The sequence below is a fragment of the Lepisma saccharinum genome, chromosome 5 (genome assembly GCF_977018435.1).
Source record: "Lepisma saccharinum chromosome 5, izLepSacc3.1, whole genome shotgun sequence".
NCBI classification, from domain to species: Eukaryota; Metazoa; Arthropoda; class Insecta; order Zygentoma; family Lepismatidae; genus Lepisma; species Lepisma saccharinum.
The window spans coordinates 75044527-75071178 of record NC_139233.1 but is presented as its reverse complement, the minus strand read 5'-3'; the positions used below and the strand labels follow the sequence as shown (position 1 = coordinate 75071178).

The 26652-nt window shown below is 38.0% G+C and overlaps 1 protein-coding gene across 1 annotated transcript in view; it reads left to right on the top strand.

The window, feature by feature from the left end:
- Positions 1 to 7126: 7126 nt before the first annotated feature.
- Positions 7127 to 26652, top strand: part of LOC145988077 (cilia- and flagella-associated protein 74-like) — a 74815-nt gene continuing 55289 nt past the window's right edge. The window contains exons 1-2 of the mRNA XM_083122914.1: positions 7127 to 7275; positions 8730 to 9749. Of these exons, the coding sequence (XP_082979040.1) occupies positions 8757 to 9749 (993 nt within the window). The 5' untranslated portion in view covers positions 7127 to 7275; positions 8730 to 8756. The remainder of the gene's footprint in view (positions 7276 to 8729; positions 9750 to 26652) is intronic.

The following is a 26652-nucleotide window of genomic DNA, read 5'->3' as shown; positions in this document are numbered from 1 at the left end:
ACGGACGGGTAGTACCCCATTGTGCCCCGGATCGACGAATGAACTAATATTTTGTTCTGTCCTTTTCAGATGGTTCGAAGAGGAAGACCGACAGACAAAAATGGTCTAACTGAGGCGGCAGTTATGGCAGTAATTAGCAACAGTATGGTATACAAAAAAACCTGCAAACCAATATGGTATTCCACAAACCACGTTAGAGAGTATGTTCAAAAGAAACGGGAAAACACAAACTGTACACACGTTGTAGAGAAAAACGCTGGAAAATATCAATGTGTATTCACCGAACAGCAGGAATTAGAGTTAGTGTCCTATCCAAAGGATATGGAGAAATGTCTATTCGGTCTAACAATGAAGGATTGTCGTCGGCGGGCCTTTCACCTGGCAATAGGTAATGGACTTCGCCATCCATTTAATGCAGAACTGGGTATGGCGGAACAGAGGCAAATTTCGACACTGTTAGGATCAGTTTTTGTATGTGCAGCATCTATGAAGACAGCTATGAACCCATTAAGGACAACTGGAATCTGACCACCAGACATCGGTATGTTCAGTGAGGATTAATTCTTGCCATCAGCAGCAACCAACATCCCTGTAGCACATGCAAACAGCATCTCGCCTCAACCACATTGTTCAAGGCAAAGTCATGGCCAAGACTTGCAAGGACAGTTCCAAATTTCTGCTTTTTCAACAACTTCTCCTGACAACATTATACAAATCCCAAAAGTGAACCAAGGACTAGAAAGACCTTCCAGGGAAAGGGGAAAGACTGTAAAACATCTCTGTAACAGAACAGAGTTGGGGGTCAACGGAACCAAGACTCAGAAATCTACATCACACAAGTCTCAATCAAAACGAAAACTGTTCCCAGCATAACGACAGCAACAGCGGAAAACATCAAAATTAAATGGCTGTACTTCATAGGCCTCACATGACGTGCAGTGTCAGGATGACGATATGAACGCACAGTGCCTCTACTGTTCTGATGTGTATTCAACTTCGTGTGAGGGGTGGATTTGTTGTATCACGTGTCAACAATGGGCACACAATTCATGTGCGGAGGTAGACAGTGACGATGAAGCAGTGTCTTTTGTTTGTGAAATATGTAAGGAATAATTGGTACTGTTTAATGATTACCCCATTGTGCCCCATATACGGGGCAGAACGGGGGAAACTGCACTGTCTCACAATAGAACCTATAACTCCTAAGCGTGTAACAGATATGATTTCTTATTCATAGTGTAAAGAGTACAGATAATACAGAATGTTTACATACATTTGTGTTTCAATTTCGTGTAATACCTGGCTAGTTATAGCTAGTTAAACATTAAGTACCCCATTCCGCCCCGGTTTCCCCTATGCCATATATGAAGAAAATCGGAGAGGGGTCCGGTCATCTTCAGTCATACCTTTTATTTATTTGCATGTTATTACCCCATGTTTGCACACCATAATTCAATTCAATTTCAGCATAATATACATTCAATAGTACATCACTATCTAAACATCCATTCAGTCTACGTAACACATATATACCTTTTGATATTTTGAAGCAATAGCTGTAGCGGCACTACATTTTTTTAAATTGTAGTTGTAGCTGTAGCGAAGCTACAAAATTCCTGTAATTGTAGCGAAAATTTCGCTACAGCTACATTTTTCTCAGCATTTTAAGGTAATTTTTGAAAGTGGCAACGGCGTTAAAAATAAACGACAGTATTGCTTACTTTTGCAAGAGACTCAAAAAGACAAAGTCCATTACATGGAAATAAAGATAATCTATATTATAAATATCTTTATATTGCAGGTCATAAATATCTGCGTAATTTATTTCATTAGCATCTGAATAATTCAAATATCCAGATAGATAACTAACTGGCATATATGAATATATTCTGGCTAATAGCCATTTCTTTTATCTGCATCACTATTTTGTGGAGAATCATGCCTCATTTGTTACACTGCCAGGAAAAAATACCCCATTTGCGCCACCCCTGGAACAAATCCTGTGGATATCAAGGTACTAGTTTACTATCCTTCGGACACATTTATTTATTTTTACAGAAGAAACTACTTACCGTAATAAGTTCCTGTAGCATTGTCGAACATCGGGAAGGTGTTTTGTGTGATGTGGGAATGTTTCATAGCTGAAATTCATGTTGTTTGTTGAAAATTAATTCTCCGACGGAGAATAGCTAGCCCCACGAGCCATTGGTGCATGGATAGGTTAGTTCTGTTAGGTTAGGAAACATAGTTAAAATTTGGTGTCGTGTTAGGATCAGGATCTAGAAATTGGAAATAATTGCGAACCATTGACGCTAGCCCCACAAACCATTGGCGCTAGCCCCACGAACCATTGACGCTAGCCCCACGAACCATTGGCGCTAGCCCCACGAAATATTGGCACGTGGTTAGGTTAGTTTGGTTAGGCAAACATAATTAAAATTTGGTGTCGTGGTAGTATCAGGAATATATATATTTGGTTGTGAAACAAAAAAAAATCGCGAAAATCGACAGTTTCCATTCCGAAAACTAACGCCTTATTTTCGCTTATTTTGCGATTTCTAGATGTTCTACACCTTCAGGAATGTTCCGCGAAGCAGATACGTAAGTACGAATGTCAAAAATTGATGAAACGAAAAAATTAGAGGTGTCCGAAGGATAGTAAATTTTTACCTCAAAATTAAACACACAACTCTCTGTAAATGCATGTTACTGTGCTTTTTATATCACTTTGCACACATTAAACACAATGGGTGAGGTCATTGCATAGGTCACTACTAGGGGCCATTACATTACTTAACTCTTGTTTGTTCGTACTTTTATGACTCAGATTGGTAATTGAGCAGTTTAGTCTTACACACAGACAGTCTTACAGTTCTGAATAAAGTGTTGTTGCTGCATTATTATATCAACAGCTACAAAGTACAAAAAAATATGTAATTCTTGGATACAACATAGATAGAAATAGATCGTGTGAATCAAGAAATTTATAAACTTAGCAAACATTTCAAAAATGTAAGTGTTGTAGACATAAGTTTGATAGGCAGAAGGTTTTACACTAGCCACGGACTTCACCTTAATAGGCTAGGTAAGAAATATGTCTGTTATGAAATACAGAAGGTAAGCAATAAAATATTTGCAAATATGTACAAGGAAATAATACCAATGAACTGGTATGAACAGGGAAACTCCCTTGTGAACCTGACTCCATAAAAAAAACTGCTTCAGTGTGGAGCCAGGTCAAACAATCAAATCTAACGAAACCACTTCAAGATAGCCTTTATAAAGTAGTACGTTCGAATAGTAATAGTGGCAAAAAACAAACTTCACAGCCTGAAAGTGCAACTAATTTATTACTTTTTCATATTAATCTACAATCTATTAGAAATAAATTACCGGAGTTGGAACTTTTTTTGGATGATTTTCCTTGTCATGTTTTTTCCGTTAATGAACATTGGTTGGTTAACGATGAAATAGATATGTACATCCCCTCAAATTACAAGTTAGCTAGTATTTTTTCTAGAAAGTCTATGATCCATGGAGGTGTTGGTATTTATGTACGACTCGATTTTAATAAGGAGTATCAACCGTTAGATATACATCACTTATGTGTTGAAGGAGTATTCGAAGTTACCGGCATTGTATTTAACAGTTTGAAAGTTGTGGTCATATCCATATACCGCATTCCTAATTCAGATTTAAATGTGTTTTTGTTACAATGGGAAAAACTTACAAGGTCCATTGATAAGTACAAGCAATTTGATGTTGTTTACTTGGGAGATATAAACATAAATGTTCTAATTGATAATGCTGTAAAGAAATCATTCTGTGATACTCTCAGGTCTTATGATTATTATTATGCTAATGATCAAGTAACTAGAATGAAATCTTGCATTGATAATGTGATCACTAATGTTAACAGAAACATGATATCCTGTGGAACTATTGATCCCTGTTTATCAGACCACAGCGGTCTGTGGCTTATTTTACCAATTTTAATTTATACCACACCCCCCACCACAAAAACTACAAGTTTTAGATTGCTTGGTGAAACTAACATAAGAAACCTCAGAGATAGCCTTAATGAAATAAATTTCTATGAATTGTTAAGTACCTGTAATAATTTGACTGAAGCATGGAACAAATTTACACATACAATTGTCGATATTTATAATGAGTGCTGTCCAATAAAATACAGAACTATCAGCACTGGTAAGAAGAAAATGAAAACACATCTAACATGATTCACTCCTAAATTAGCGAACCTTAGAGCTATTATGCTCAGACTACATGATAATGCCAAAAATGGCGATCAAACTTCTAAATTGAACTATAATGAGATTAAAAAAAAAATTAGAAAGGAAATAAAATTAGCTAAGCTAAAAGCTAATGAAGAGTACATAGCTAAGGCAAGTAATAAATGCAAAGCTGCCTGGTCAATAATCAAAAAGGAAACAAAGATAACGGACGAAACAAAGTTGCCAAGTATCACACCCAATGAGTTTAATAGTTTCTTTATAAACAATCAAGAACATTTAAACAAAATTCCTGTGAACTATGAAGAAAATGTCAACAATGATCTTAATGGCTATCTTGGTAAGCAAAGTTTCCCACAATTTAATCATATAAATTTTAAGTGGATACAGATTAGTACGGATGAAGTTTTAATTATTGTGTCAAAAATGAAAAACTCCTATAGTGAAGATTTTTTCGGTCTATCAACATTTATTATAAAACATATAATTGACATAATAGCACTTCCAATTACATATCTTATTAATGGGACATTAAATGATGGTATTTTTCCTGATAACCTAAAAATATCTATAACAGTCCCTATCCACAAAAAGGGTGACAGAGATAACCCTGGTAACTACCGACCTATATCCCTTGTTCCAGTGTTTTCTAAAATTATAGAGTACTGTGTAAAAAAACAATTGACCCCTTATTTTGAACAGAATTCACTTATTAATGTAGCCCACTTTGGATTCAGATCGGGGCTATCTACTATTAATGCGGTAGAGATGGTCGTAAATGAGATAATTAATGGTTTCGAGTCTGGCTCATATACATGTACAACTTTGATAGATTTAAGTAAGGCCTTTGATACAGTTGCGCATGAAATCTTGCTTAAAAAACTACAGTATTATGGAATAAAGGGTATTGAACTATCCCTTCTTAAGTCTTATCTCACTAATCGACGACAGATAGTAAAATTTAATAATAAGAAATCTGATGAGCTAGACGTTTTGTCTGGTGTCCCCCAAGGATCAGTATTAGGTCCATTTTTGTTTTTAGTTTATATGAATGACCTACCTAATTACCTACCGTATAAAACAGCTATCTATGCTGATGACACTACCTTTATTACAAATGATCATAGTATTCTTAACCTTAGTATCAAAAATAAAGAAATGTTAAATGCTTCCTCTTTATGGTTTAAAACAAATAGCTTGGTGTTAAATACGACAAAAACAGAAACTCACTTTTTCTACTTAAATAACCCACCATGCACCTTAAATAATCAGGATTATGTAAAATTGCTTGGCATATATTTAGATACAAAATTAAGCTGGTCAATTCATACCCAGGAACTATGTAAGAAACTTGCCCGTGTCTTATATGTATTGCGGAAATTAAAAAGGTCTGTAAGTGAGGAAATGATGATTTCTGTGTACTACGCTCTTTTCCATTCACACTTACTGTATGGAAATTTACTATGGGGAAACTCTACAGGTGCAAAGGAAGTCTTTAAATGGCAAAAGAAGGCTATACGTTGTATTAAAGGAGTACAGGATATGGAGTCATGTAGGGAATTCTTTAAGGAATACCGTATTATGACAGTGCCCTCTATAAATATTTATCATAGTTTAATGTACATAAAGGAAAACCTCCCCAGTTTTAGGTTGCGTTCTAATGTACATGACTATAATACAAGGCACAATCTGAATATAGAAATGCCATACGCTAGACTATGCAAGACTCAACAAAATTTTAAACATAATGGAATGAGATTATTCAATTTGCTACCAGCTTCTATACGTAATTTAGAAAACAAGCAGTTTGCTAAACACATTAATAATATATTAGTACGATATTGTATATATAGTGTCACGGAATTTGAAGAACACTTCCGTCAGGGCCTGTAAAATGTAAATGTCTACTCATAATGCATCACAGAGCTGTAAATTGGGTTTTTGTACATGACTTGTATTGTAATCAAAATAGAGTACTATTTTCCAATTGCTTTCGCTGTAATAAAACATGTAGTGTAATTTGCAAACTGTATTGTTGAATGTGTAATATCTTAATATGTATTTTTAATTTTCTTTTCTTTTGTAATTTTTTATATTAGTATTTATATACTTATTATGACGAAGTCTATTGCAATCATGTTGTCTAATGACTAATAAAGTATTCTATTCTATTCTAAAGTACTTACAAGTTTTGAAATTCCCACAATTCTTAATGTGACATAATTATACACATATTACATGAATGTAGTCTGTAAATTCCTATTGGTCGATCATTTTATTCGAGTTACGTTCTAAGAGAAAACTTTGACATGTATATAACAATAACGCTACATATAATTTCAAACTTGGTAAAAAAATAAAAGAATTGTCCATTTTCAATTTTCGTTTTCTTCTTCCTCTAAATGAAACTGTGACCAAAACTGTAGTATCCTTGGTGTTATGCTTTATACAACGTCATCTGCAGTGTGTGATTTCAGTCTGATAATTAACTCCATCTCCTTAAATGCATATCAATTCCCTGTTGAGATCCAAATTTTAATCAGATTTTAACCTAAGAGTTCCAACATTATTGGAAACGTCGATTTAAAAAAAATGCAGAACGGTGTGTGCAAGGGAAAATTGACACACGCGTGAAACTTAAATGTCCAGTAACACAATCGACAGCAAAATATGACCGCGTCTTATTTATTATATTAATCTAACAGGATTTATGATTTTCTGTAATTACGTAGTAGGTTAGTAGTAATCTAACAGGAAAACAAATATTTAACTTGCTTCTATGAAGAGATTTTTATGACGTTACTACCCACTACCCTCTGGTGCTTGTCAACAACCAAACTCAATTCAATTTTCATCACGCGCTTCTCCTTGAACAACGTATGTTTTACATGTCTATGGTTTTACACGATTTATTATTAATAATTTTTTAAATACAAAAGATGTAACTGTCCTACAAAGAAAAACTATATCAGTCTGCTTGTGAGCGAACAATTGTATATACACGACTGGATAAGCAAATTCCGTGAGTAATTATATTTTATTAGGTAACAGTTCGTTATATCGGAGAGACATTAAAATCGGATATTTTGTGTTTCTAATGGTTCGTACTTACCAATTGTGTATTCTTTTTACATGAAAACAAACACAGTTTTTCACATAGAGTAGTTTTTGTTATTCCTTTTATCGCTTCCGTAACACACAATCATAAAAGCAAATCACTTTCTTCAAGAATTGCCTTTTTTCTACCAGCCCTGCAATATAATGATTTATACGAGGGGTGGCCAGAAAGTAATTTCCAATTAGTAGGGACATTAATTTTTTGTAAACGCGAAAACCGTGAAAAATGATAATTGCTGCGAAGTTGTGTTTATGAATGTGCAGTGATGTCTGGACACATTTTCCGCCCGTTCGAAATATTGAAATAATGCGAATTTGGCATAAAATGCGAATTGCTGTCGTTTTTAGCGATTTTCTCAGGCCTTCCTGCCAGTGTTCCAATATTCAATGTCCGTATTCATAGCCCACGTTGTCTCCAATTTTCAGTGCAGCTTGCTTCCTTCTTTTCTCGAATTTTTTATGTTTTTGGCTGTCTGCTAGTTGGGCCTGTAACTGCCTACACCTTGGTGGTGGGGCTGCCACATGTGGGTTCTCACCCTTGTTTTTCTGACGAGGTTCCAACTTCCTTAGTCTTTCTGGATCCCTCCAGGCCCACAAGGCTTGGGGGGATGTCTGTGTTTATTCGCTGTGAGACAAGGCTGTCGATGGGTATCTGTGGTATTTGCTGAGGAAGTCAATGCCACTGGACACTCTTCACACCCTGATAACCTTTCTCCCTCAGTCCGGGACTGCTTAGTTAGGCTTCCCCTTATTCACAGCTTCCCATCATATCTGAGGGAGGTTTCACTATCTGCCACCTGTGACCTATCCAGTAGCTGAGGCTCGCATTGAAAATATTCAATATGTATATATTATATATTTATTCTCAAGTCAGATTGGTTTTTTATTGTCACTCTGGATACAGTCAACTGCAACTAGCCCTGTATTTTCAAATTTAAACCTTTGAGATTCATTAAAATTTAATTAAACTGAATGTTAAATGCAGATGGGCATAGGCAAAAGAAAGTGAACATACCGCTTTCAATTCATGTATTCAGTTCTTTCCACAAGTTATATCTTGGGCCTCCCTAATGGCATAGTGCTAACATCATTACCTTGCAATGGGGACACATTGCACAGTGTTTCGAGTCCCACTTTAAACTGTAAACCAGTCCCAATTAGCCTATCAGTAAAAAAAATCAAGTTATATCTTATCCATAATTCTGTAACTTTCCAAATACTGACTGTAAACCATGGTGATGTAAGTTAAGGCATTGCAGGATCATCAGGTAATTTATTTGAAAATGCCTGTTAAACCTGAGAATTTGTTTGTTGGGATCTTCCTGAAGTGTTTTGACATGTAGTATTTTTCTTTTACAGATTTGCAGTAAATTCTACAATAGCACAATGGAACTAACTACAGAAAAAAGGTTGCAAATAGAAAATATGTTAACAAGAAAAGCTAGACAGCTACTGGAAAGTGCTGCAATTGCTAAGGAAGCAAATCAGCTCTCGAGCACCAGCGAAACTACAGAATCTCATTCTAAACTGGGACCTTTAACGCAGTTTTCAATGTGGAAACATAATTATGCAAGGAAACTGGAGAAAGCATGGGAGGAAAATATTGAAGAACAAAATTTCAGGAAAAATTTTGATGCATTGTATTCCCTGAAGTGTGGTTTGGAAGAACAGAAGGTTCAGCAACAATGTAATCTGAAGTACAGAAGGAGGAAGGAAGAGAAGAGAAGAGAGGCAGCCCTGAAAATATTGCAGGAAAGATATGGTTCTTTGTTGCCGGCGGATGCCACGAAATGCATCAATAAATATAGATGCATTGAAATCCAGAGAGAAAGTCAGACAAGAGACAAAATGGGTCGATACTTGGAAATAGTTAACAAATTAGTTAGAGAACAGAATAAAAAGAATGCAGGGTTAAAACCGAAAAAGATTCCAACAGACAAGTGCCGGAAGGAAATTACTACTGGTGTCAAGCAAATGTTGCCAGTATCTGAAGAATCAGCTACAGAACTGGAGAAAGACTCGGAACAGAAACCTTCTGAGATTCCTGCAGAGGTTGTGGAAACTCCAAAGTCATTAAAAAAAGATGATACAACAAAAAAGGAGAAGAAGAAGAAGAGTGGGAAGAAGGAGAAAGCCACCAAGAAAGAAGATAAACCAAAGAAAGCGAAGCCTCCAAGCCCAAAGAAAGGTGGCAAGTTAAAGACAGCTGAGGAGAATGTTATGAAGCCTCTAAGAAGTAAGATTGAACCCATAAACAATGTGAAACCCTTGTTGGAGGAGGCCAGCAAGATTGAAAACCTGAAGGATAAAGAGGAAGAACCTAAGGAAAGAGAATTTGAACCTGCAGTCAGATGGAAACCAGATTGCATTGTTTTTCAGGTAATTAGTGACTTTTCTACTTAATTGTACTGTAATATCATAGTTACTTATAGGAGATACTGAGAAAGACTTGCACAATGTGCTTGACATTAATGTTTAAATACAATTGTATCTCATACCAATGTTGTTGATGTGTGTCAAGCATTTCAAGATTATAACCTTTGTAGAAACTTAGACCCACTTTAGACAAAGCATTTTTGTAACATTTCTGCTGCGATTAAATTCTACACTGTAAAGTGGAGATATTCTGTAGCATTTTGGTGCCAAATACCTGTTCCATGGCATGTTTCACATATAAAATTAGTCCTAATTTTCTTAGTATCTCACACCAGGGGTCCCAGGTCTGAATCCCAGCCTGGGCACGGGTGTTCTTTGTGAATGTCTATTCATCAATTTCATCATATCATCACTCACCCTCATCTTCGCAATTAGCCAAAAGTAGCAAGAAAGTGAAGTAAAATAAACCAAATCAATCAATCAATCTTAGTATCTTAAATAATTTATTTTACCATTATCGATAGAGCACTTACTTCGGGAGAAATGAGAATAAGTCAGATGGTGTTTACATTTTTCTGGGCTAAACAAATAAGAGTAGGAGGAGAAGGATAGGTTGCCGAGGGATGCGCCAACACTTACCTCTGCTTCCTGGTGGCGGCACTGGCTGCTTTTATCAATGACCCACCAACTAATTTGTAACTAAAAAGGGCCCTGATACAGGGCACCCTTCGCTTATACAGGGTAAACAGAAACTATAGGGATAAACTTCAGGAGGTGATTCCTAACAGGTAAAGGAACAAAAAAGTTCATATCAACATATGTCCGGAAATGCACGGTGAGTCTGCAATAAAGCAATTAGTACCGGTACAGATTACATGGCATGGCTTTCATCCATGTTACAACAGATGTTCAAAGTGGCCTCCATGGGATGCAATGCAAGCGTCCACACGTCGCATCATGGATTGCATCACTCATTCGAATGTTCCAGCTTGTACCCGAATAGCGTCACAGTCTATAAGGACACGATGCTCAAGGGTATGCACATCAGGAACTGCCTCGGCATACACAACACTTTTCATATGCTCCCACAAGTAAAAATCAAGGGGGTTTAAGTATGGTGATCGAGCGGGCCATGGCACAGGGCCGCCTCGTCCTATCAACCTTCTGGAGAAGATGTTGTTGAGGTGTTGACAAACAATAATGCGAAAGTGGGCTGGTGCTCCATCATGCATCAGCCGCATTACCTGACACATTCTGAAGCAAAAGAGGCAAAGTGTTCTGCAGGAATTCCAGATACGTCTGTCCGTTAAGACGACGTGGAAGAACAAATGGTCTAAGTAGGTGGTCGTCAATAATGCCTGCCCAAACATTGATGCTGAACCGTTGCTGATGAGACGGTTGAACCATTCCCCGAGGATTGGCTGTAGCCCACAGATGACGATTGTGTAGGTTGACAATGCCATCTCTACCAATGGTCGCTTCATCGGTGAAGAGGACTGACGACAATACAGTGGTGGCCTGTTTTCCTTGGAGGAAAATCTGCTGGTGATGGTGATCGATAATCCCTGCACATTGCAGGTGATAGGGATAGTAGGGGTTTTCATGCAGGATACACAAGACTGTTGCTTGGCTTACACCATACACCATGCTAGCGGGCCACTTGCCTGGAGCTTGTACTGGGGTTGTTCTCAATATCGTGTAGCACATGTCCCTCCAGATCTGATGTACACACATGCTGCGGCCACCCTCCATGGTCGCCTGTATGGAAGGACCCATGCTCACACAAACACCCATAAATGGCTGCAAGGTTTTGTGGTTTGTGTGGTGCTGTCTGTCCAGGTACATGGCTCGATAAATCCGTGCGGCCTCTCGACCGTTTCCATCTGCTTGACCGTATACGAAGACCATCTCGGCTTGTTCCTGGTATGAATAACGGACCATGGTGCTTCGACGTAGCTCCAATCACACAATTTGCAACACAAAAAAGCACCCTGTGAATGTTCTTATGTGAGGATGATGTCGTTCTTCAGTGCCATCTACCTTGGCAAATATGCGTTTCCGGACATATGTTGATATGAACTTTTTTGTTCCTTTACCTGTCAGGAATCACCTCCTGAAGTTTGTCCCTATAGTTTCTGTTCACCCTGTATAGTATCCAGTTCCGCTATACTTTGCAACATCCGTTTCCTGTGGAATTATCCTATGCAAGTCGGAGTATTCCAGGAGACTGAGGAAACTGGATGTGAAGTACACCAGGAAGCAAACGTTCTGTACCCGCATCTCTAGCTCTCTACACTTACTCCTCTGCCTGGGGGAACCATAGAAAAGTTCATTTACATGTACAGAGTAGTAAATGAAAGAAATATATATACATACACACGTTCATAATGAATAGCAGAACATAACACTGTAATAAATGAGAGGCACTGTCTTTTTTCTTTATTTTTTCTTTTCTAATCACTAGGGTATAGAATATGGTCTATTTTGCAGTCGCCGTTGACATTTGGGAGTAATATCCATAAATAATTTGAACACAATATTAGATGAGAATCACTAAGTGTTTTTCTTTGTTTTGTTTTTGAATCATTACGGTGTGAAACATAACATTACTGAAGTCCTTGTCAGGGATTGTCCATTTGAAACCAGAAGGAAAGCCAAATGGAGATAAGTTATGTCATTGTGTGGAGAATGCTGTGTCGGCAGGTCTCTGAACTCAGAACGCATGACCTTGTTGACGTCATGGTCTGCATCTCAGCATAAACGTACTTGTAGAACATCTTCATTCATCATGTTCAAAGCTCACAACACTGTTAACTGACACCTAAGAATTCCACATTACGTGCCCGGTTGCCGCTTCGGAAAAGCTACCACTGTATACCTATGGTGGAGCAAATGTTTATCCGAAGATGGTCCGGTCGAGTGGGTCTTTGTTGATAACTGGCAGTGGGTTTTTCCATTAACTTCGGTATTTCAATGATTACTGAAATGAAGGAATGTCGTAGAGGTGTATACTAATGAAGATTGCATTTTAAATTCTTAGAATGTGATCACGACTGTCATTATAACTCGAGATTAATTTTGCTATCTAGAATGCACAACACTTGTAATATTGAAATGAAGTAGAACAAAATATCAAAGCTCTGAACACCAATACAAACATTTAATCTTAATTGAAAAATTAGATAGGCCTATATTAAGCTGTAGATTCTGCAGGTACAGTACTTTAGACTAAAGATTCCAATATGTATGTTGAACAGCAACGTATTTATGTTTGCTCAATATTGAATACATTCGTTATTGCAGTTTGTATACCAAATAGCATAGAATTACATCATTACTACATTATTACAATAACACAACTATTACATTCTATGTAACAGCATATTTCTTGGAGAGAAAAACACAACAGATTGATTTATCGATTACAAAATTTAGTATGTATTAAAAACAATCTGTTCTGTTTCTGGCGGTCGTATATACACTACCTACAGTGGCGGATTAAGCTTCCTCGCCGCCCCTAGGCACAAACTTAATGTGCGCCCTTCTCAAAAGAAAAGTAGTAACTTATTTCCAGTATTTTTACAGGCTAATATAAAAATTAGTGAACATACTGAAATAAAAAAAACAAAGGATAAAAATCAATAACAAACAATTCATTTTCTGTATGTGCTATACCTAAAATTATGTCAGGCGCGTATATTCTAGGCTACCTAGGTTATCGCCGAATCCCTTATTAAAATACAGGAAATAATCGACTAGCAAATTAATCGATGCTTCACTCTCAAGTTACGACCAAGGGGTAAGCGCTAGTGTAAGGTCGTCTTTATTTATCGCCAGGTTTCTTCGTCTGAGGATAAAGTCTTTGAACCAGCAGGCGGTCCTTTCAACCCATGACGTATTGTGCTGGCAAGGACGACTTGGTGGTCCCTGGTGCTGGCTTCCAACCCCAAGCGCTGGAGAGTGAAGACTTCTCTGCATCCTGGCGATGTTGTAGTGTTGCCAACAATGGAAATACGAAATTCGCTAGATCGCTGGAAAAAAAATTATAGGCGGGGGTGCCAATGCAAATTATTCAAGCTAGGGGATGCCTCATGAAAATTACATCACCTCCTCCCCCTCCATCCCTTCGAGCATTGCCCGTCTCTCTTCCAGTTCCATGAATTTCGTCACATACAAGCATTATAAATCCGCCAAATTTAGTGATTTTCCCTGAAGTTGGCACTCTGCTTTTCCTTGAAATTCGACTGTGGTCGCTGCCGGTCGCAGCTATATGGGACATTCTGAAGACGTCAGCCATGTTGCCATCCCGTTTACTTCTGTTTCAAGCAACTCCCCTTCCCCGCTGTCAAAATGTCAAAACCTTCGCCCTGGCGGTGGGGGTTTCGGCCCGAGTCATCCCACTGAAATAGGTTTGGCAACATAAACAAACCATGTTGTCATAGCAACCATTCACCGCACGTGTTTTCAACCACGCGGGTCGGTGGTAGTTTCCGCAAAAGGAAGGGATATATGGTCAAACTTGTTGTGTCCGGGATCCGAGTTCTTTGTGTCGCCCACGTAGCGTGTTCATGGATGGGAATCCATTTTTTAAAGAAATTTCAGTGACCGAGGCCCTTTTGTTGTGCTGTGTTTTTGACATGTGTTGTGTTGTGTTCTGTGTTCTTGTTTTGTGTGCGTGTGAAAATGGATTTAATCACCGAACTTGTCTCCAAGATGCCATTCTCACTGCTTCCTTACGAGGATAGGATACAAATAATAGAGACACCTCTTCCGGACCTTACAGTCGTGCAGAAAGACAAAAATAAGATATATATATAAGGCATTTTCACGAGACCAGCTACCAAAAATATCTTTGGTTGACTGGGTCGAGTGCACTTAATAAGTTGTATTGCTGGGCATGTTTGTTTTTTCTACCGACAAAAATCCTTGGAATACAACAGGATTTAGTAATTTAAACTATTTGGTAACTGCTTGTGATAAACACCAAAAATCACTTAGTCATATATGTGTGTTCAGTAACTTACAGACATTCGGTTCTCAAAGAATTGATCATTCCTTGAATTTGCAAAAGAAGATTGCCGACTGTTTGCATAATGAAAAAGTGAAGGAAAACAGAATTATTATAAGATTATTAATTGATGCAATAGCATTTCTGGGGAAGCAAGAATGTGCATTTAGGGGCCACAATGAGTCTGGGGATTCAACAAATAAAGGCATGTACATAGAACTTTTGGAATTTTTAGCAACATATGATCCGACAATAGCTAATCATTTAAAGACCGCAACCGTGTTTAGAGGAACGTCACCAATAATACAAAATGATTTAATTAATGCAGTAGCTAGTGTAATTACAGATCATATCAAATCAGAAATATGAAATGCAACATTTGTTGCAATATTACTTGACGAGACAACTGACGTAACTAATAAAAGTCAGTTATCAACAGTCATACGATTTGTGGATAATGAGGGAAATTGTCAGGAACGATTTTTGCATTTCACTGACGTCAGTTCAGACCGAACAGCACATGGATTGTTCCAACATGTCACCAAGATTGTAGATGATTTGAATTGTTCGAAGAAACTTGTGGTGCAAACATTCGATGGAGCAGCTGTTATGGCCGGTCATGTGTCTGGACTTCAGGCCTTGGTAAAGAATAAGTATCCATCAGCAATGTTCAATTGTAATATAATTAAGCCTTGTTTTTTCCATATTAAAACCAATACGTTGCTGACCAAGGCAGTTTATTAAGATAAAACACTTAACACGTAACGTTTCGACCCTGTATCAGGGTCTTCCTCAGACGAAGAACTAAACTAAAATGATGAAATATACTACAAACAGAAAGATTACATACACATAGCAGGGTCACAAGCCACACAACAACAAATCAAGGTGACAGTCCTTATCTATGAAGATTTCTCCGAAGGAATTAAACATATCACCTCCTGACAGTTGTTGACTAATGGGTCTACTACACTGACAGGTGATTGGCAGGTCAAGATTAGCACCTGCTTACCACTCCCCCACCCCTCCTGCCTTTTTGGTTATGGATGAATGCCTCCTCCTCTGATCTTCTTCTTTTCTCTTCTTTCTTCCTTCTTCATACTTCTTTTTTCTTCATTCCTTTTCTTCATCCTTTCAACTTTCTCTAACACACTCTTCCATTCCTTGTTTATCTTGAGTCCTCCATTCCAATTCATGATGTCTTCTCCTTTCTTTTCTATTTCTTTGGCCTCCTTCCATTTTCTCACTAGTTCTCTCTTCTCTTTTCCTATTCGCCTAGCCGAATCCCATTCAACTTCATGTCCTGTTTCTCTAGTGTGTTTGAATATGGCATTCCTGTCTCTCTTCAATCTCACATCATCCATGTGTTGCTTTAACCTGTCTTTAAGTCTCTTCTTCGTTTCCCCGATATATACACTTTCACATCCTCTGCACTTCACCTCGTAGATAACCCCTTCCTCTTCTTCCTCTCTCTTTTCTTCCTTCTTCTTGCTGGCTATACTTAAAATAGTGCGTCCTCCCTTCCTGTAAGTTCTTATACCCACTTTCCTCAGCACTTTGCATATCTTCTCTGTGGCATCGCCCATACTTCTTATACCAAACCATCTCTCTTTTTCTTTTTCTTCCTTCTCTTCCAGTCCTCTCTCTTTTATCTCTTATATGTAGTATATTTCATCATTTTAGTTTAGTTCTTCGTCTGAGGAAGACCCTGATACAGGGTCGAAACGTTACGTGTTAAGTGTTTTATCTTAATAAACTGCCTTGGTCAGCAACGTATTGGTTTTAATATGGAAAAAACAAGGCTTAATTATATTACAATTGGACATTTTCCGAGGCTGATGAGGAAAATCAATGACTGGAAGGACTTGAAGAGGAAGGACATACACAAGCAGGAGCAAGAAATATTCTTGAGGGAGTGTTTGGAGAAGGGCACAAGACCAAAGGGAATGAAGATAAGTAAGAAGGGATTGGATTGTCGCACCAGAAGATGGAAGAGGTTAGTACAGAAACTTGAAAAAGAAATGATATGGAATGAAATAAGAAAGAGGAAGAAGGAAATCAGAACAATAAAGGAGAAACTGGCAGGAATGGAAGAAACCATAGAAGATGGACTCACCATTTTTACTAGAGAATTCACATTCCATGAAATGAGAAGCTGGCAAGAAAACTTTAGGGAGAAGGTGAAACTGAAGATGAAGAAGAAAGGAGAAAGACTGGGATGGAGAGAGGAAAGAAGAGAAGAGGAAGAAGGTGAAGAGGGCAGGAGAAGAGTGGTTATAATCGGAGATGTTCAAATATCAGAAGAAGAGGAAGCTTTTTTGAAGTTAGGCCGAGGTTTCAAAGTGATGGAGAGAAATGTGAACTATGAAGAGATTGTATATGATATTGAGGAAGCGGTGCTACATATTGAAGAAGAGGCAGAAAGGGATAAGATTAGAAGAAGAACAGCAGCCATTTTGAAGAAAGAAATGGATAAACAGAGAAGATTAGATAATTTGAGCCAGAAGGAAAGGGAGGGTATGAAAAGAATCAAGACAAGGAACGATGTGGTGGTGGAACAGGCAGATAAGGGAGGGGCCACAGTTGTGATGGAAAAAGAATGGTACGAGAAGAAGTTTGAAGACCTGAAAGGGGACACGTATGAGGAGATTTGTGGAATGGAAGAGGAACGCAATATTAGAGAAAAGATCATAAAAGATTGTGGAAGGAGGGGGTTTAGAAAGCTCACAAAGGAGGCAGGAAGACTGCCCTGTTTAAAAGGCTTTCCCAAAATACATAAAGAAGAGATAAAGTTGAGACCAGTGATGAATTGCAGGGACAATATTTTGGAACCATTGGAGAAGAAGTTAAAAAAGGTAATTGAAGTGTTAGTGAGAGAACAAGAAAGCAGAGCCGTGAAAAACAGTGAGCAAGTGGTGGACCTTATAAAAGGTCTGAAGGAGTCTGGGGATAAAATCATAATGTTTAGCCTAGACGTGAGAAGCATGTTCCCGAGCATCAAAAGGGGACACGTAGTGGATATAGTGAGGAAGAAAGTGGGGAAAAGCATTATAGGAGAATGGGATAGTGAGAGAGTGGTACAAGCGCTGGAAACCATTTGGGACAATGGCTACAGCAGAGTGGGGAGTAAAATCATCAAGATTAGTGAAGGTCTGAATATAGGCTCTTGCTTGAGCCCTGTGCTGGCGGAATTAGTTATGAATGAATGGGAGAAGGAAGTGATAGTGAAAGGAGGAGATAAGTTAAGTCTGTTTTGTAGATATGTGGATGATTGTTTTGGGATATGGAAGGGAACAAAAAGGCAGCTGAGTAAGCTTGTTAAAGATGTAGAAGATGAGAAAGCAGGGATATTCCTTGAGCTCGAAACGGAACAGGAAGGAGCATTAAATTTCTTGGATATTGAGATGAAAAAGAAGAGAGGAATGGGGATTGTGGCTACATGGTATCAAAAGAAGTGTTCGGCAGGAGTGTTCTGCCACAAAAGAAGTGATGTGGGTGATGGAACTAAACGTAATTTTATAAGGAACATGGAAGACCGAATAAAGAAGATATGCACAGAGAAAGGGGAAGAAGAAACCAAGATTAATAGCCTGTGGGAACAACTAGAAGAGAATGGCTATGAAAAGAAAGACAGACACAACATCAACAGAAGAAGGAAAGAGATAAAAGAGAGAGGACTGGAAGAGAAGGAAGAAAAAGAAAAAGAGAGATGGTTTGGTATAAGAAGTATGGGCGATGCCACAGAGAAGATATGCAAAGTGCTGAGGAAAGTGGGTATAAGAACTTACAGGAAGGGAGGACGCACTATTTTAAGTATAGCCAGCAAGAAGAAGGAAGAAAAGAGAGAGGAAGAAGAGGAAGGGGTTATCTACGAGGTGAAGTGCAGAGGATGTGAAAGTGTATATATCGGGGAAACGAAGAAGAGACTTAAAGACAGGTTAAAGCAACACATGGATGATGTGAGATTGAAGAGAGACAGGAATGCCATATTCAAACACACTAGAGAAACAGGACATGAAGTTGAATGGGATTCGGCTAGGCGAATAGGAAAAGAGAAGAGAGAACTAGTGAGAAAATGGAAGGAGGCCAAAGAAATAGAAAAGAAAGGAGAAGACATCATGAATTGGAATGGAGGACTCAAGATAAACAAGGAATGGAAGAGTGTCAGGCGCGGAGCGTCCATGTAAGCTGTGTAAGCCGGGCTTACACTTTATTAGTTCTAGTAAAATGTATGAAATTATATGGCAAAATTAGTAAAAACTTCAAAGTTCAACTCGGTCCGATACCAGTCTTCGAGATCCTGTTTGTTAGATTGCAACACTTCAGCACCAGGCGGCACATGGGATCTCCCGCCTTCTGCTTGTGGAAAGCTGTAAGCCCTCTGAACGTTGCCTTACAAATTTCTGACCGCGAAGGAGCGGTGCCTACCGTATCTGGATGAAGAGGAGTAAAGGAATATAGGGAGAAGAGCGGGCCAAACCCTACGTTTGTAAACCTACGGCCACAGGCTTACAGCAGCGTTGCAAACCTCATGTTTAGAAAAAGTGTTGTTCATGGACGTCCGCAGTATTTCCACCAGGGAGGATTAAGCAGTTTTTTTTTTTTTTAGGGGTTGGGGTAAACTAGGTATATTAAAATATACTAATTCAATTTGAAGTTAACATTTTTCTGCAACGCCCTTACAATAATTAACAATTTGATGTGACTGAAATGAAATTGTATGTGTGAAAATGGTTGACATTCATTTTTCAGGAAGTCTCCTTGCCTTGTCCCTTCTGGACATCGATGGTGTCTTTTAAACTCCGAAATTGTGCTACATACTACTAAATTGTTCTGTGATTTTCATATTATTAATATTAATTTATAACAAAAACATAAATACAAATTCGAATGGTTCAAGCAACGGCATGGGTTCGACCAGGTTCGGCGTTCTATGTGAAAAGTTTGAGAAAATTCAACCAGAACGAAAATTGGCCCTCTTGTTTTATTTATATCCCAAACTTACAAACGACTTTTTAAACTTGTGCGAGATTTAGTACCATTATGCTTAGGTTGGCTTCACTGAATACGCGTCAGCGAGAGACAGGTCCTGCAAGAGGAGGGGCTCCAGCGTTGTCGGGTATGAATGGTTGACGGCAAAGGAAATTTGAGCCGGTGGTGCTTCAAGGAGGTTTTTTTCCAGGAACAGGGAATTCTGAAGCAAAAATCTAACAGGAAGGGAAAAAAGGAGAAACCTAAAAATGAGCGGGATACGGGAAAACTAGATACACATTGATGTCCTAATTCTTGTTTCTGTTTTTAGCTTGTAGGAGAGCATACACATCAGAAGTATTAAGATCTCTGTTTTCCGTTTATGTATGAACTCAGCTGGTAATAATTGAGCTAAAAAGTGCAAAAATTAATAAATAAATAAATAAATGTTAATGAAAGCTGAAGATTGAACCAATTTTACAAATCTCATGTCAAATGTGAATCAAATATTATTAATTACGTAGTCCGTGCTTCAAACACTCTTCGAACAGCGTTCGAAAAGCCTGTTTATGTTCTTTTAGGTGCTAGATTTGCTTTTACATTATCCTAAGAAAGCACTTACATGTCCTTTGATAGAAATTTCTGAATATGTCCCTACAATTAGTGAGCATTTCTTTTACAATTAATATTGTTTTTTTTTTTGTTTTTTTTACTAAATATAGGGAATTTTAAGGCAAGGGAGGGAATTTATTTATATCCGAAAGGGATATTCCCCTCACAGTCCGAAAGATCACTGCTTTGAGCAATGACCAATTTTGGATCTGGTTTCTTTTTGTTTCCGCGTTCTTGTTGTCGAGGTATTGCTTTTGCGAATTCCATCTATTCAAAGTGGACTGTCGGTCCTGTGCTGTTGTGTGTTAGTGAAGTGCATTATGGATTAAAACGAGTGTGATTGTGCGGTGGGGTGGAGAACTTGGTGCAGACGCCGTTATCCAGCAAGGATTTTGCTGCCAAGAAGAAACTTGTGGATGTAGGTAGGCCCACCCCTTCCTTCTCTAGCAGGCATAGTAACAGAAACGAAAAATAAAGTGCGCCGATTTTGTGATTCAGGGTACGAAGCTGATACTTGGTTATGCGGTTGTAAAAAGTATTCTGCACTTTTCTGTTTCCGTTTCTTTATTATTATTATTATTATTATTATTATTATTATTATTGTTCATTTTATCTAACTTTGCATATTTTTTATCGTTACGTTACTCATTGTGATAGGAAAAAGACTGACTTATTTATCAGTTGAAATGTAGGAGATACACAGCCTAGCAAAGAAAACACCAATCCCAGAGATTTATCCAGAATTTTTAATTTGGTGAAAAATTCTAGGGAAGTGTTCTGAAAAAATGGGGGGTGGGGGGTCGATGTGTGTGGATAAATCATTAACCATGTCAGTCCAAAAATAAGCACAACGGGAAATAACCTTCATCATGATAGGCTTACACTGTTGGAAAGGTCACGCTCCGCCACTGAAGAGTGTGTTAGAGAAAGTTGAAAGGATGAAGAAAAGGAATGAAGAAAAAAGAAGTATGAAGAAGGAAGAAAGAAGAGAAAAGAAGAAGATCAGAGGAGGAGGCATTCATCCATAACCAAAAAGGCAGGAGGGGTGGGGGAGTGGTAAGCAGGTGCTAATCTTGACCTGCCAATCACCTGTCAGTGTAGTAGACCCATTAGTCAACAACTGTCAGGAGGTGATATGTTTAATTCCTTCGGAGAAATCTTCATAGATAAGGACTGTCACCTTGATTTGTTGTTGTGTGGCTTGTGACCCTGCTATGTGTATGTAATCTTTCTGTATGTAGTATATTTCATCATTTTAGTTTAGTTCTTCGTCTGAGGAAGACCCTGATACAGGGTCGAAACGTTACGTGTTAAGTGTTTTATCTTAATAAACTGCCTTGGTCAGCAACGTATTGGTTTTAACAGCAATGTTCATTCATTGCTACAGTCACAGGCTAAATTTGGTCTTGTCAAAGTCTACAAACAATATATCAGAATGTAGACGATTCTTTACCTCTTTGTCAGGAATTCCTACCTTTTTTCACACTCTACGGTCCGCACAACTGCTCTAAAAAACTTCATGGAAAAGAAACTGCCGGGAGTGGCACCAACAAGGTGGAATTTCTCATCAAGGCTTGTAAATACTGTAAAGTAATATAGAGGGCACCTTATCAAGTTCTTTTCAGCAGTGGTAGATGAAGATGGTGACTGGACAAGTGACGAGGTAAATATTGCACTAGGCTTTGTTTGTTTTCTGTGCAAGTTTGACACTAGATTTCTTCTCATTGTATTCAGCAAAATATTTGCATTTTCCAATGTTCTGTTTGACATATTGCAAAGTAAATGCATGGACATTTCTTACTGCACGAACAAAGTCAATGAATTCTATGACACGTTGCAGAAAATTAGGGACGAAGGGTTTGATCATGCATGGGCGGAGGCTGCAAGTAATGCTGAAGATGAAGATAGTGAATATGAACGAAGGCCAAGAAGACAGGGCAATGATGACCGTTCCAAATTCAGATTTGAATCTCAAAATGATCTAAAATTTGTCTCTCTTGGATTCAGACAAATTTCATACATTTCGTGGAATGTTTCCTCGGATTCAGACAAATTTCATACATTTCGTGGAATGTTTCCTCAAACTCTTTTGGCAGAACTGAGTGAACAGTATGCCTCAGATTTTGATAGAGTCTGCCTCAAAAATGAACTAAGTGTGCTTTATTCTCTGGATGAGTACAAGAATAAATCAGTGAATAATTACAAATTATATGAAGCTCAATAATTTGGACATAGTGTTTGGTGAAGTGTATAAACTAGCAGAACTAATATTGACATTTCCATCGACAACAACAACCGTTGAAAGGAGTTTTTCTTCTCTAAGGAGGATTAAAACATAGGCTATCTCGGAGCAACACAGGGACAAGCACGGCTTAGTAATTTAGCTATAATGTCTATTGAGAAAGGGGTTCTAATCAACATCAGAAATTCATGTGAGGACACATTCTTCAATAAAGTGACAAAAAAATTCACGGAAAAGGAGAGAAGAATGGAGTTTACCTTCAAGTAAGGTAAGAAGTTAATTATTTTTTCATACTTGCATGTAGGTCCTACATATTGCATGTTATAGACCGCTCCTCTTTATAAATAAGCATGAAATAGTTTATGTCCATTTCCTACTATTGTTGTTTTTAATGGCAAGATTTCGATGTAAACAAAAAAATCCAAAATGAATGAGGGAGCCCCTCCCCCTTTTTTGCCAGACACATTTTCATTTAAAATTCAAACACTACTAAATTTGGAGATAGCCCTGATCTTGGTCTGAGCATACGCTACTGAATTATGTAATGTATTGAGAAATTAAATTCACCACTCACCAGTCATAAATGAAGCTGCTTCCGCCTCACTTTGGTTGCTGCAAACTCGTGTGTAAGTTCTTCAAAGTTGATGTGTCCATCAGTCAAGATATCTGCTTAGATGTGGAGAATAGATAACTCGTTCAGTCTTTTATTACACATGGTTGAACGGAGATAAGTTTTCAGTCTTTTTAGGGTCGAAAACGTACGTTCAGCTGAACAGTTTGTTTCCGAAGTACACAAAAATATTCTTAATGCATTGTCCACAATCTTGTCTTACCTGCTATGAGTCTTTGCGATTTAGAAAAATCGTTTTCAGCATTCTGATTAATTCCGCGTCTTAGAAGAATGTCAATTGTAGACTCATTCAGACACCACTCGGCAGGATCATCACTAACGAAATTTGCACTCTTACTGTCATAATCAGGAACTCCTTCGAACTGAGGGGACACTACCTCAGGTACACTTTCTTCCTCCACTAAACCCACAATATTTTCGACATTTTGCGTTTCACAGAGTTCACTCGATGTAGCCGCTTCCACTTCAATTTTTGAACTGCTTTCGGAAATCACTTGTTCCTTTCGCCTAAAAAACTTGTCCACTGTACCAAGCTTTTTCTGTAAGGTTGCTTCTCTTTCATGCTTTTCGTTTGCAAGTTTACGATAAGCTGCCCCACTTAACTTTGTTCGCTTCATGCTCCCTGCTGCATAAAAAAAAAAAAATCGCAAATGCACTAGCAACAAACTGAATGCACCAGCCAGAGAATACAGTAAGACAGAAACTAGTTGCGGTCCACGCAAAAGCTGCACTCACTCAGTCACTTATCAGCAGTGTTTATTTTTATTTTTTATTTTTTTTAAGACTGGCATTGTTACAGATGCGAGTTTCAAACAATCAGTCTTCTTTCCTGCCTGGCCATTAACAAACGCTTAGTGGAAGATCGAGGGGTATGTATTTACAAAAACAAACCAACAAGGGCTGGGCGGCTTGCATTGTCATTGTAAGCGATAAAAGCCACAGCACGGGTTAAAAACAAATTGATTGGCACCTGAAGGAGGCAGAGCAGACGAAACATTTGTTGATAACACATAAATCCGATACATCAAGGTTTCTTTCGAATGAAGCGAAAGCGTTGCAAACCGTTGATTTGAGACATTGGTTTCATAAGTGTAAATTGTCACTGTGTACGTAAGACACTTTTTATTATTCTTGATATTCTGGAAAAAAGATTTGTGGCCCCCAAGAGTTGCCGCCCCTAGGCACGTGCCTAGTGGGCCTATTTGGTAATCCGCCACTGCCTACCTACCTTACCAATCAATATTTTGAGATTCTCTATCATTTGAACGTATAAACCTGTATACCTTCACCAACTTTACGGCCTTATCTAACCCGAGTCTATTGCGTACTTTATTCCAAATTATTCCAAAAGTTGAAAAGATTCTTTCTATTGAAACTGACAATGCTGGAACTGAATGAAGGCAAGCAAAAAATTCACAGAACCCACTGGGCAATTTAAATGATTTCTCGGCTTTTACTTCCATGATTTTCCACCACTTAGCAGAAGAAACTTGCTGTATGATGCTATCCTGCATCATTGACGGTGAAGTATTCCATATCCTTAATCCTGAAAGCCATAACACCGGGAATGTATTCGGGGTGTCTTTCGGATATCCATTCTTCTGCTGTTCTTCCTTGTTAAGGCCTGGCGACATTCCATGTATTTCGGATCCGTCATACTGACCAATAAATGAAATGGTTGAACAGCCTGATCAAACCTCTTTTTGAAATACCTGTGGTAGGGTTGTAGCACATTTTGATTTAATAAATCCAACCATACTTCAAGTGTAAATGAAGTACACTTAAGTTGGAAAGTATCTAATGCAGAAGCAACAACAGATAGCTGTTTCTCCAAGTGCAAAGCCTCGGTGCAAATACCAACATTATTTAAAATTTTTGAAATAGATTTACGGTATTGTGTGTTCCAGAGCTAATTCTGGAATTTGAAGGGGGGGGGGCGGTAAAATATTGCCAATGGGCCTATAGTTCCCCTATTGCCTGGGAATATTTTACGGATGCTGTTGTAGCTTTGAACTACCCCACACCCATTGGAGCAGCTTGACAAATGATTCGGAAATTCAGGAATTTCGGGACTGCCTTAAGTGTGTAGCTATGGTATGTAAATGTTTTATGTGCATACGTATAATTATCCTTATCATATTAAAATTACAACTGGAGTTTCAATATTGCCTTTCGTAATAACTAGAGCCCAGATTTTAGGCAAAATGCCTATTCGTTTCTGATGCTGGTAGACAAAAATTTAACACAAAAGTACACCGATCCGAAGGTTCTTAACATTCTGAACAATACTATATGTTGCCTTTTTTTTTTTGCCTATTTCACCTTACGCTGCCTTGTTCAAACATTTTTGCCTTTTTTGTCATTCCGACAAGGCATTTTTTAAAATTATATTTCTCTTCTTTTATTTTATTTCGTTTTTCAATAACCCTTGTTATTCGAATTATTATTTGTAAATACATTTTTAAAGATTTAAGAAGAATTTAAGTCCTTCTCTTCAATTTTTAATGCCTCTTCTTCAATTTTCACTGCCTCTTTCTGAAACTTGACTGCTTTTTTTCGACATACACGGCCTTTTATTCAATTTTTCGTTGCCTTTGTGCCTGCCATTTTTAATACTTTTCAGTGCCTGAACATCCAGGCTATAGTAATAACAAAGGTATAACATGAGCAAATTATAGTAATTGCAACAAATCCCTTTTTGAAATCTGACATATATGCAATGTCTCCTTTACTAGTAATTTCTTACAGTATTATTGTATGCCTTTTATTTTCCTTTCTTGAACATTTCTTTCGTAAGTTCGGAGGTAGGGGGGGGGAGGTAATAAACAAGTACATGATGTGTACAAGGACGATTCGTCTATAAATAATGTACATTATTTTGTTCATATGAACTATAGAATCTTTACTGAAGGCATAGAAAATGCATGTAACTTCTTAATTGAATAATCTACCTTACTTGATCGATATTAAATCTCAAGCATTACTTTTAATGCGTAAAGGGATTATTATTAGATGCTTAACTTACTTGATGTTGATATGTGTCCAAGGTGTAGCAGTGAAACTGTACATTCTTGGTCATAAACAAATGCAAATCCTGCATCATGAATGTGATGAGATGTTACAAGAGTATGCTAGATATACCAACATTAAGATGAAACTTTGTGTATACCCTATATATAGTTTGGGATGGAAAATTTGGTGTTAAGCTTTGTTATACTACAGAGAAAGGCTTTCGATTTCTTCTGCAAATATCTCCCAGTCTTCTTGAGTGTCAATGCAGAATGTTATGGCATCTACTTGATCATTGTCTTTTGCAAGAAACTCTCGAACGGAAGCAATCACAGTGACAGCTCACGCAGTCAGGTCAAAGTTGCGTAACATACTGGTCAGGAGGGGAAATGCGATGCTTGTTTGTTTCAGCGCGACAAGCAGTTCTAAGCAG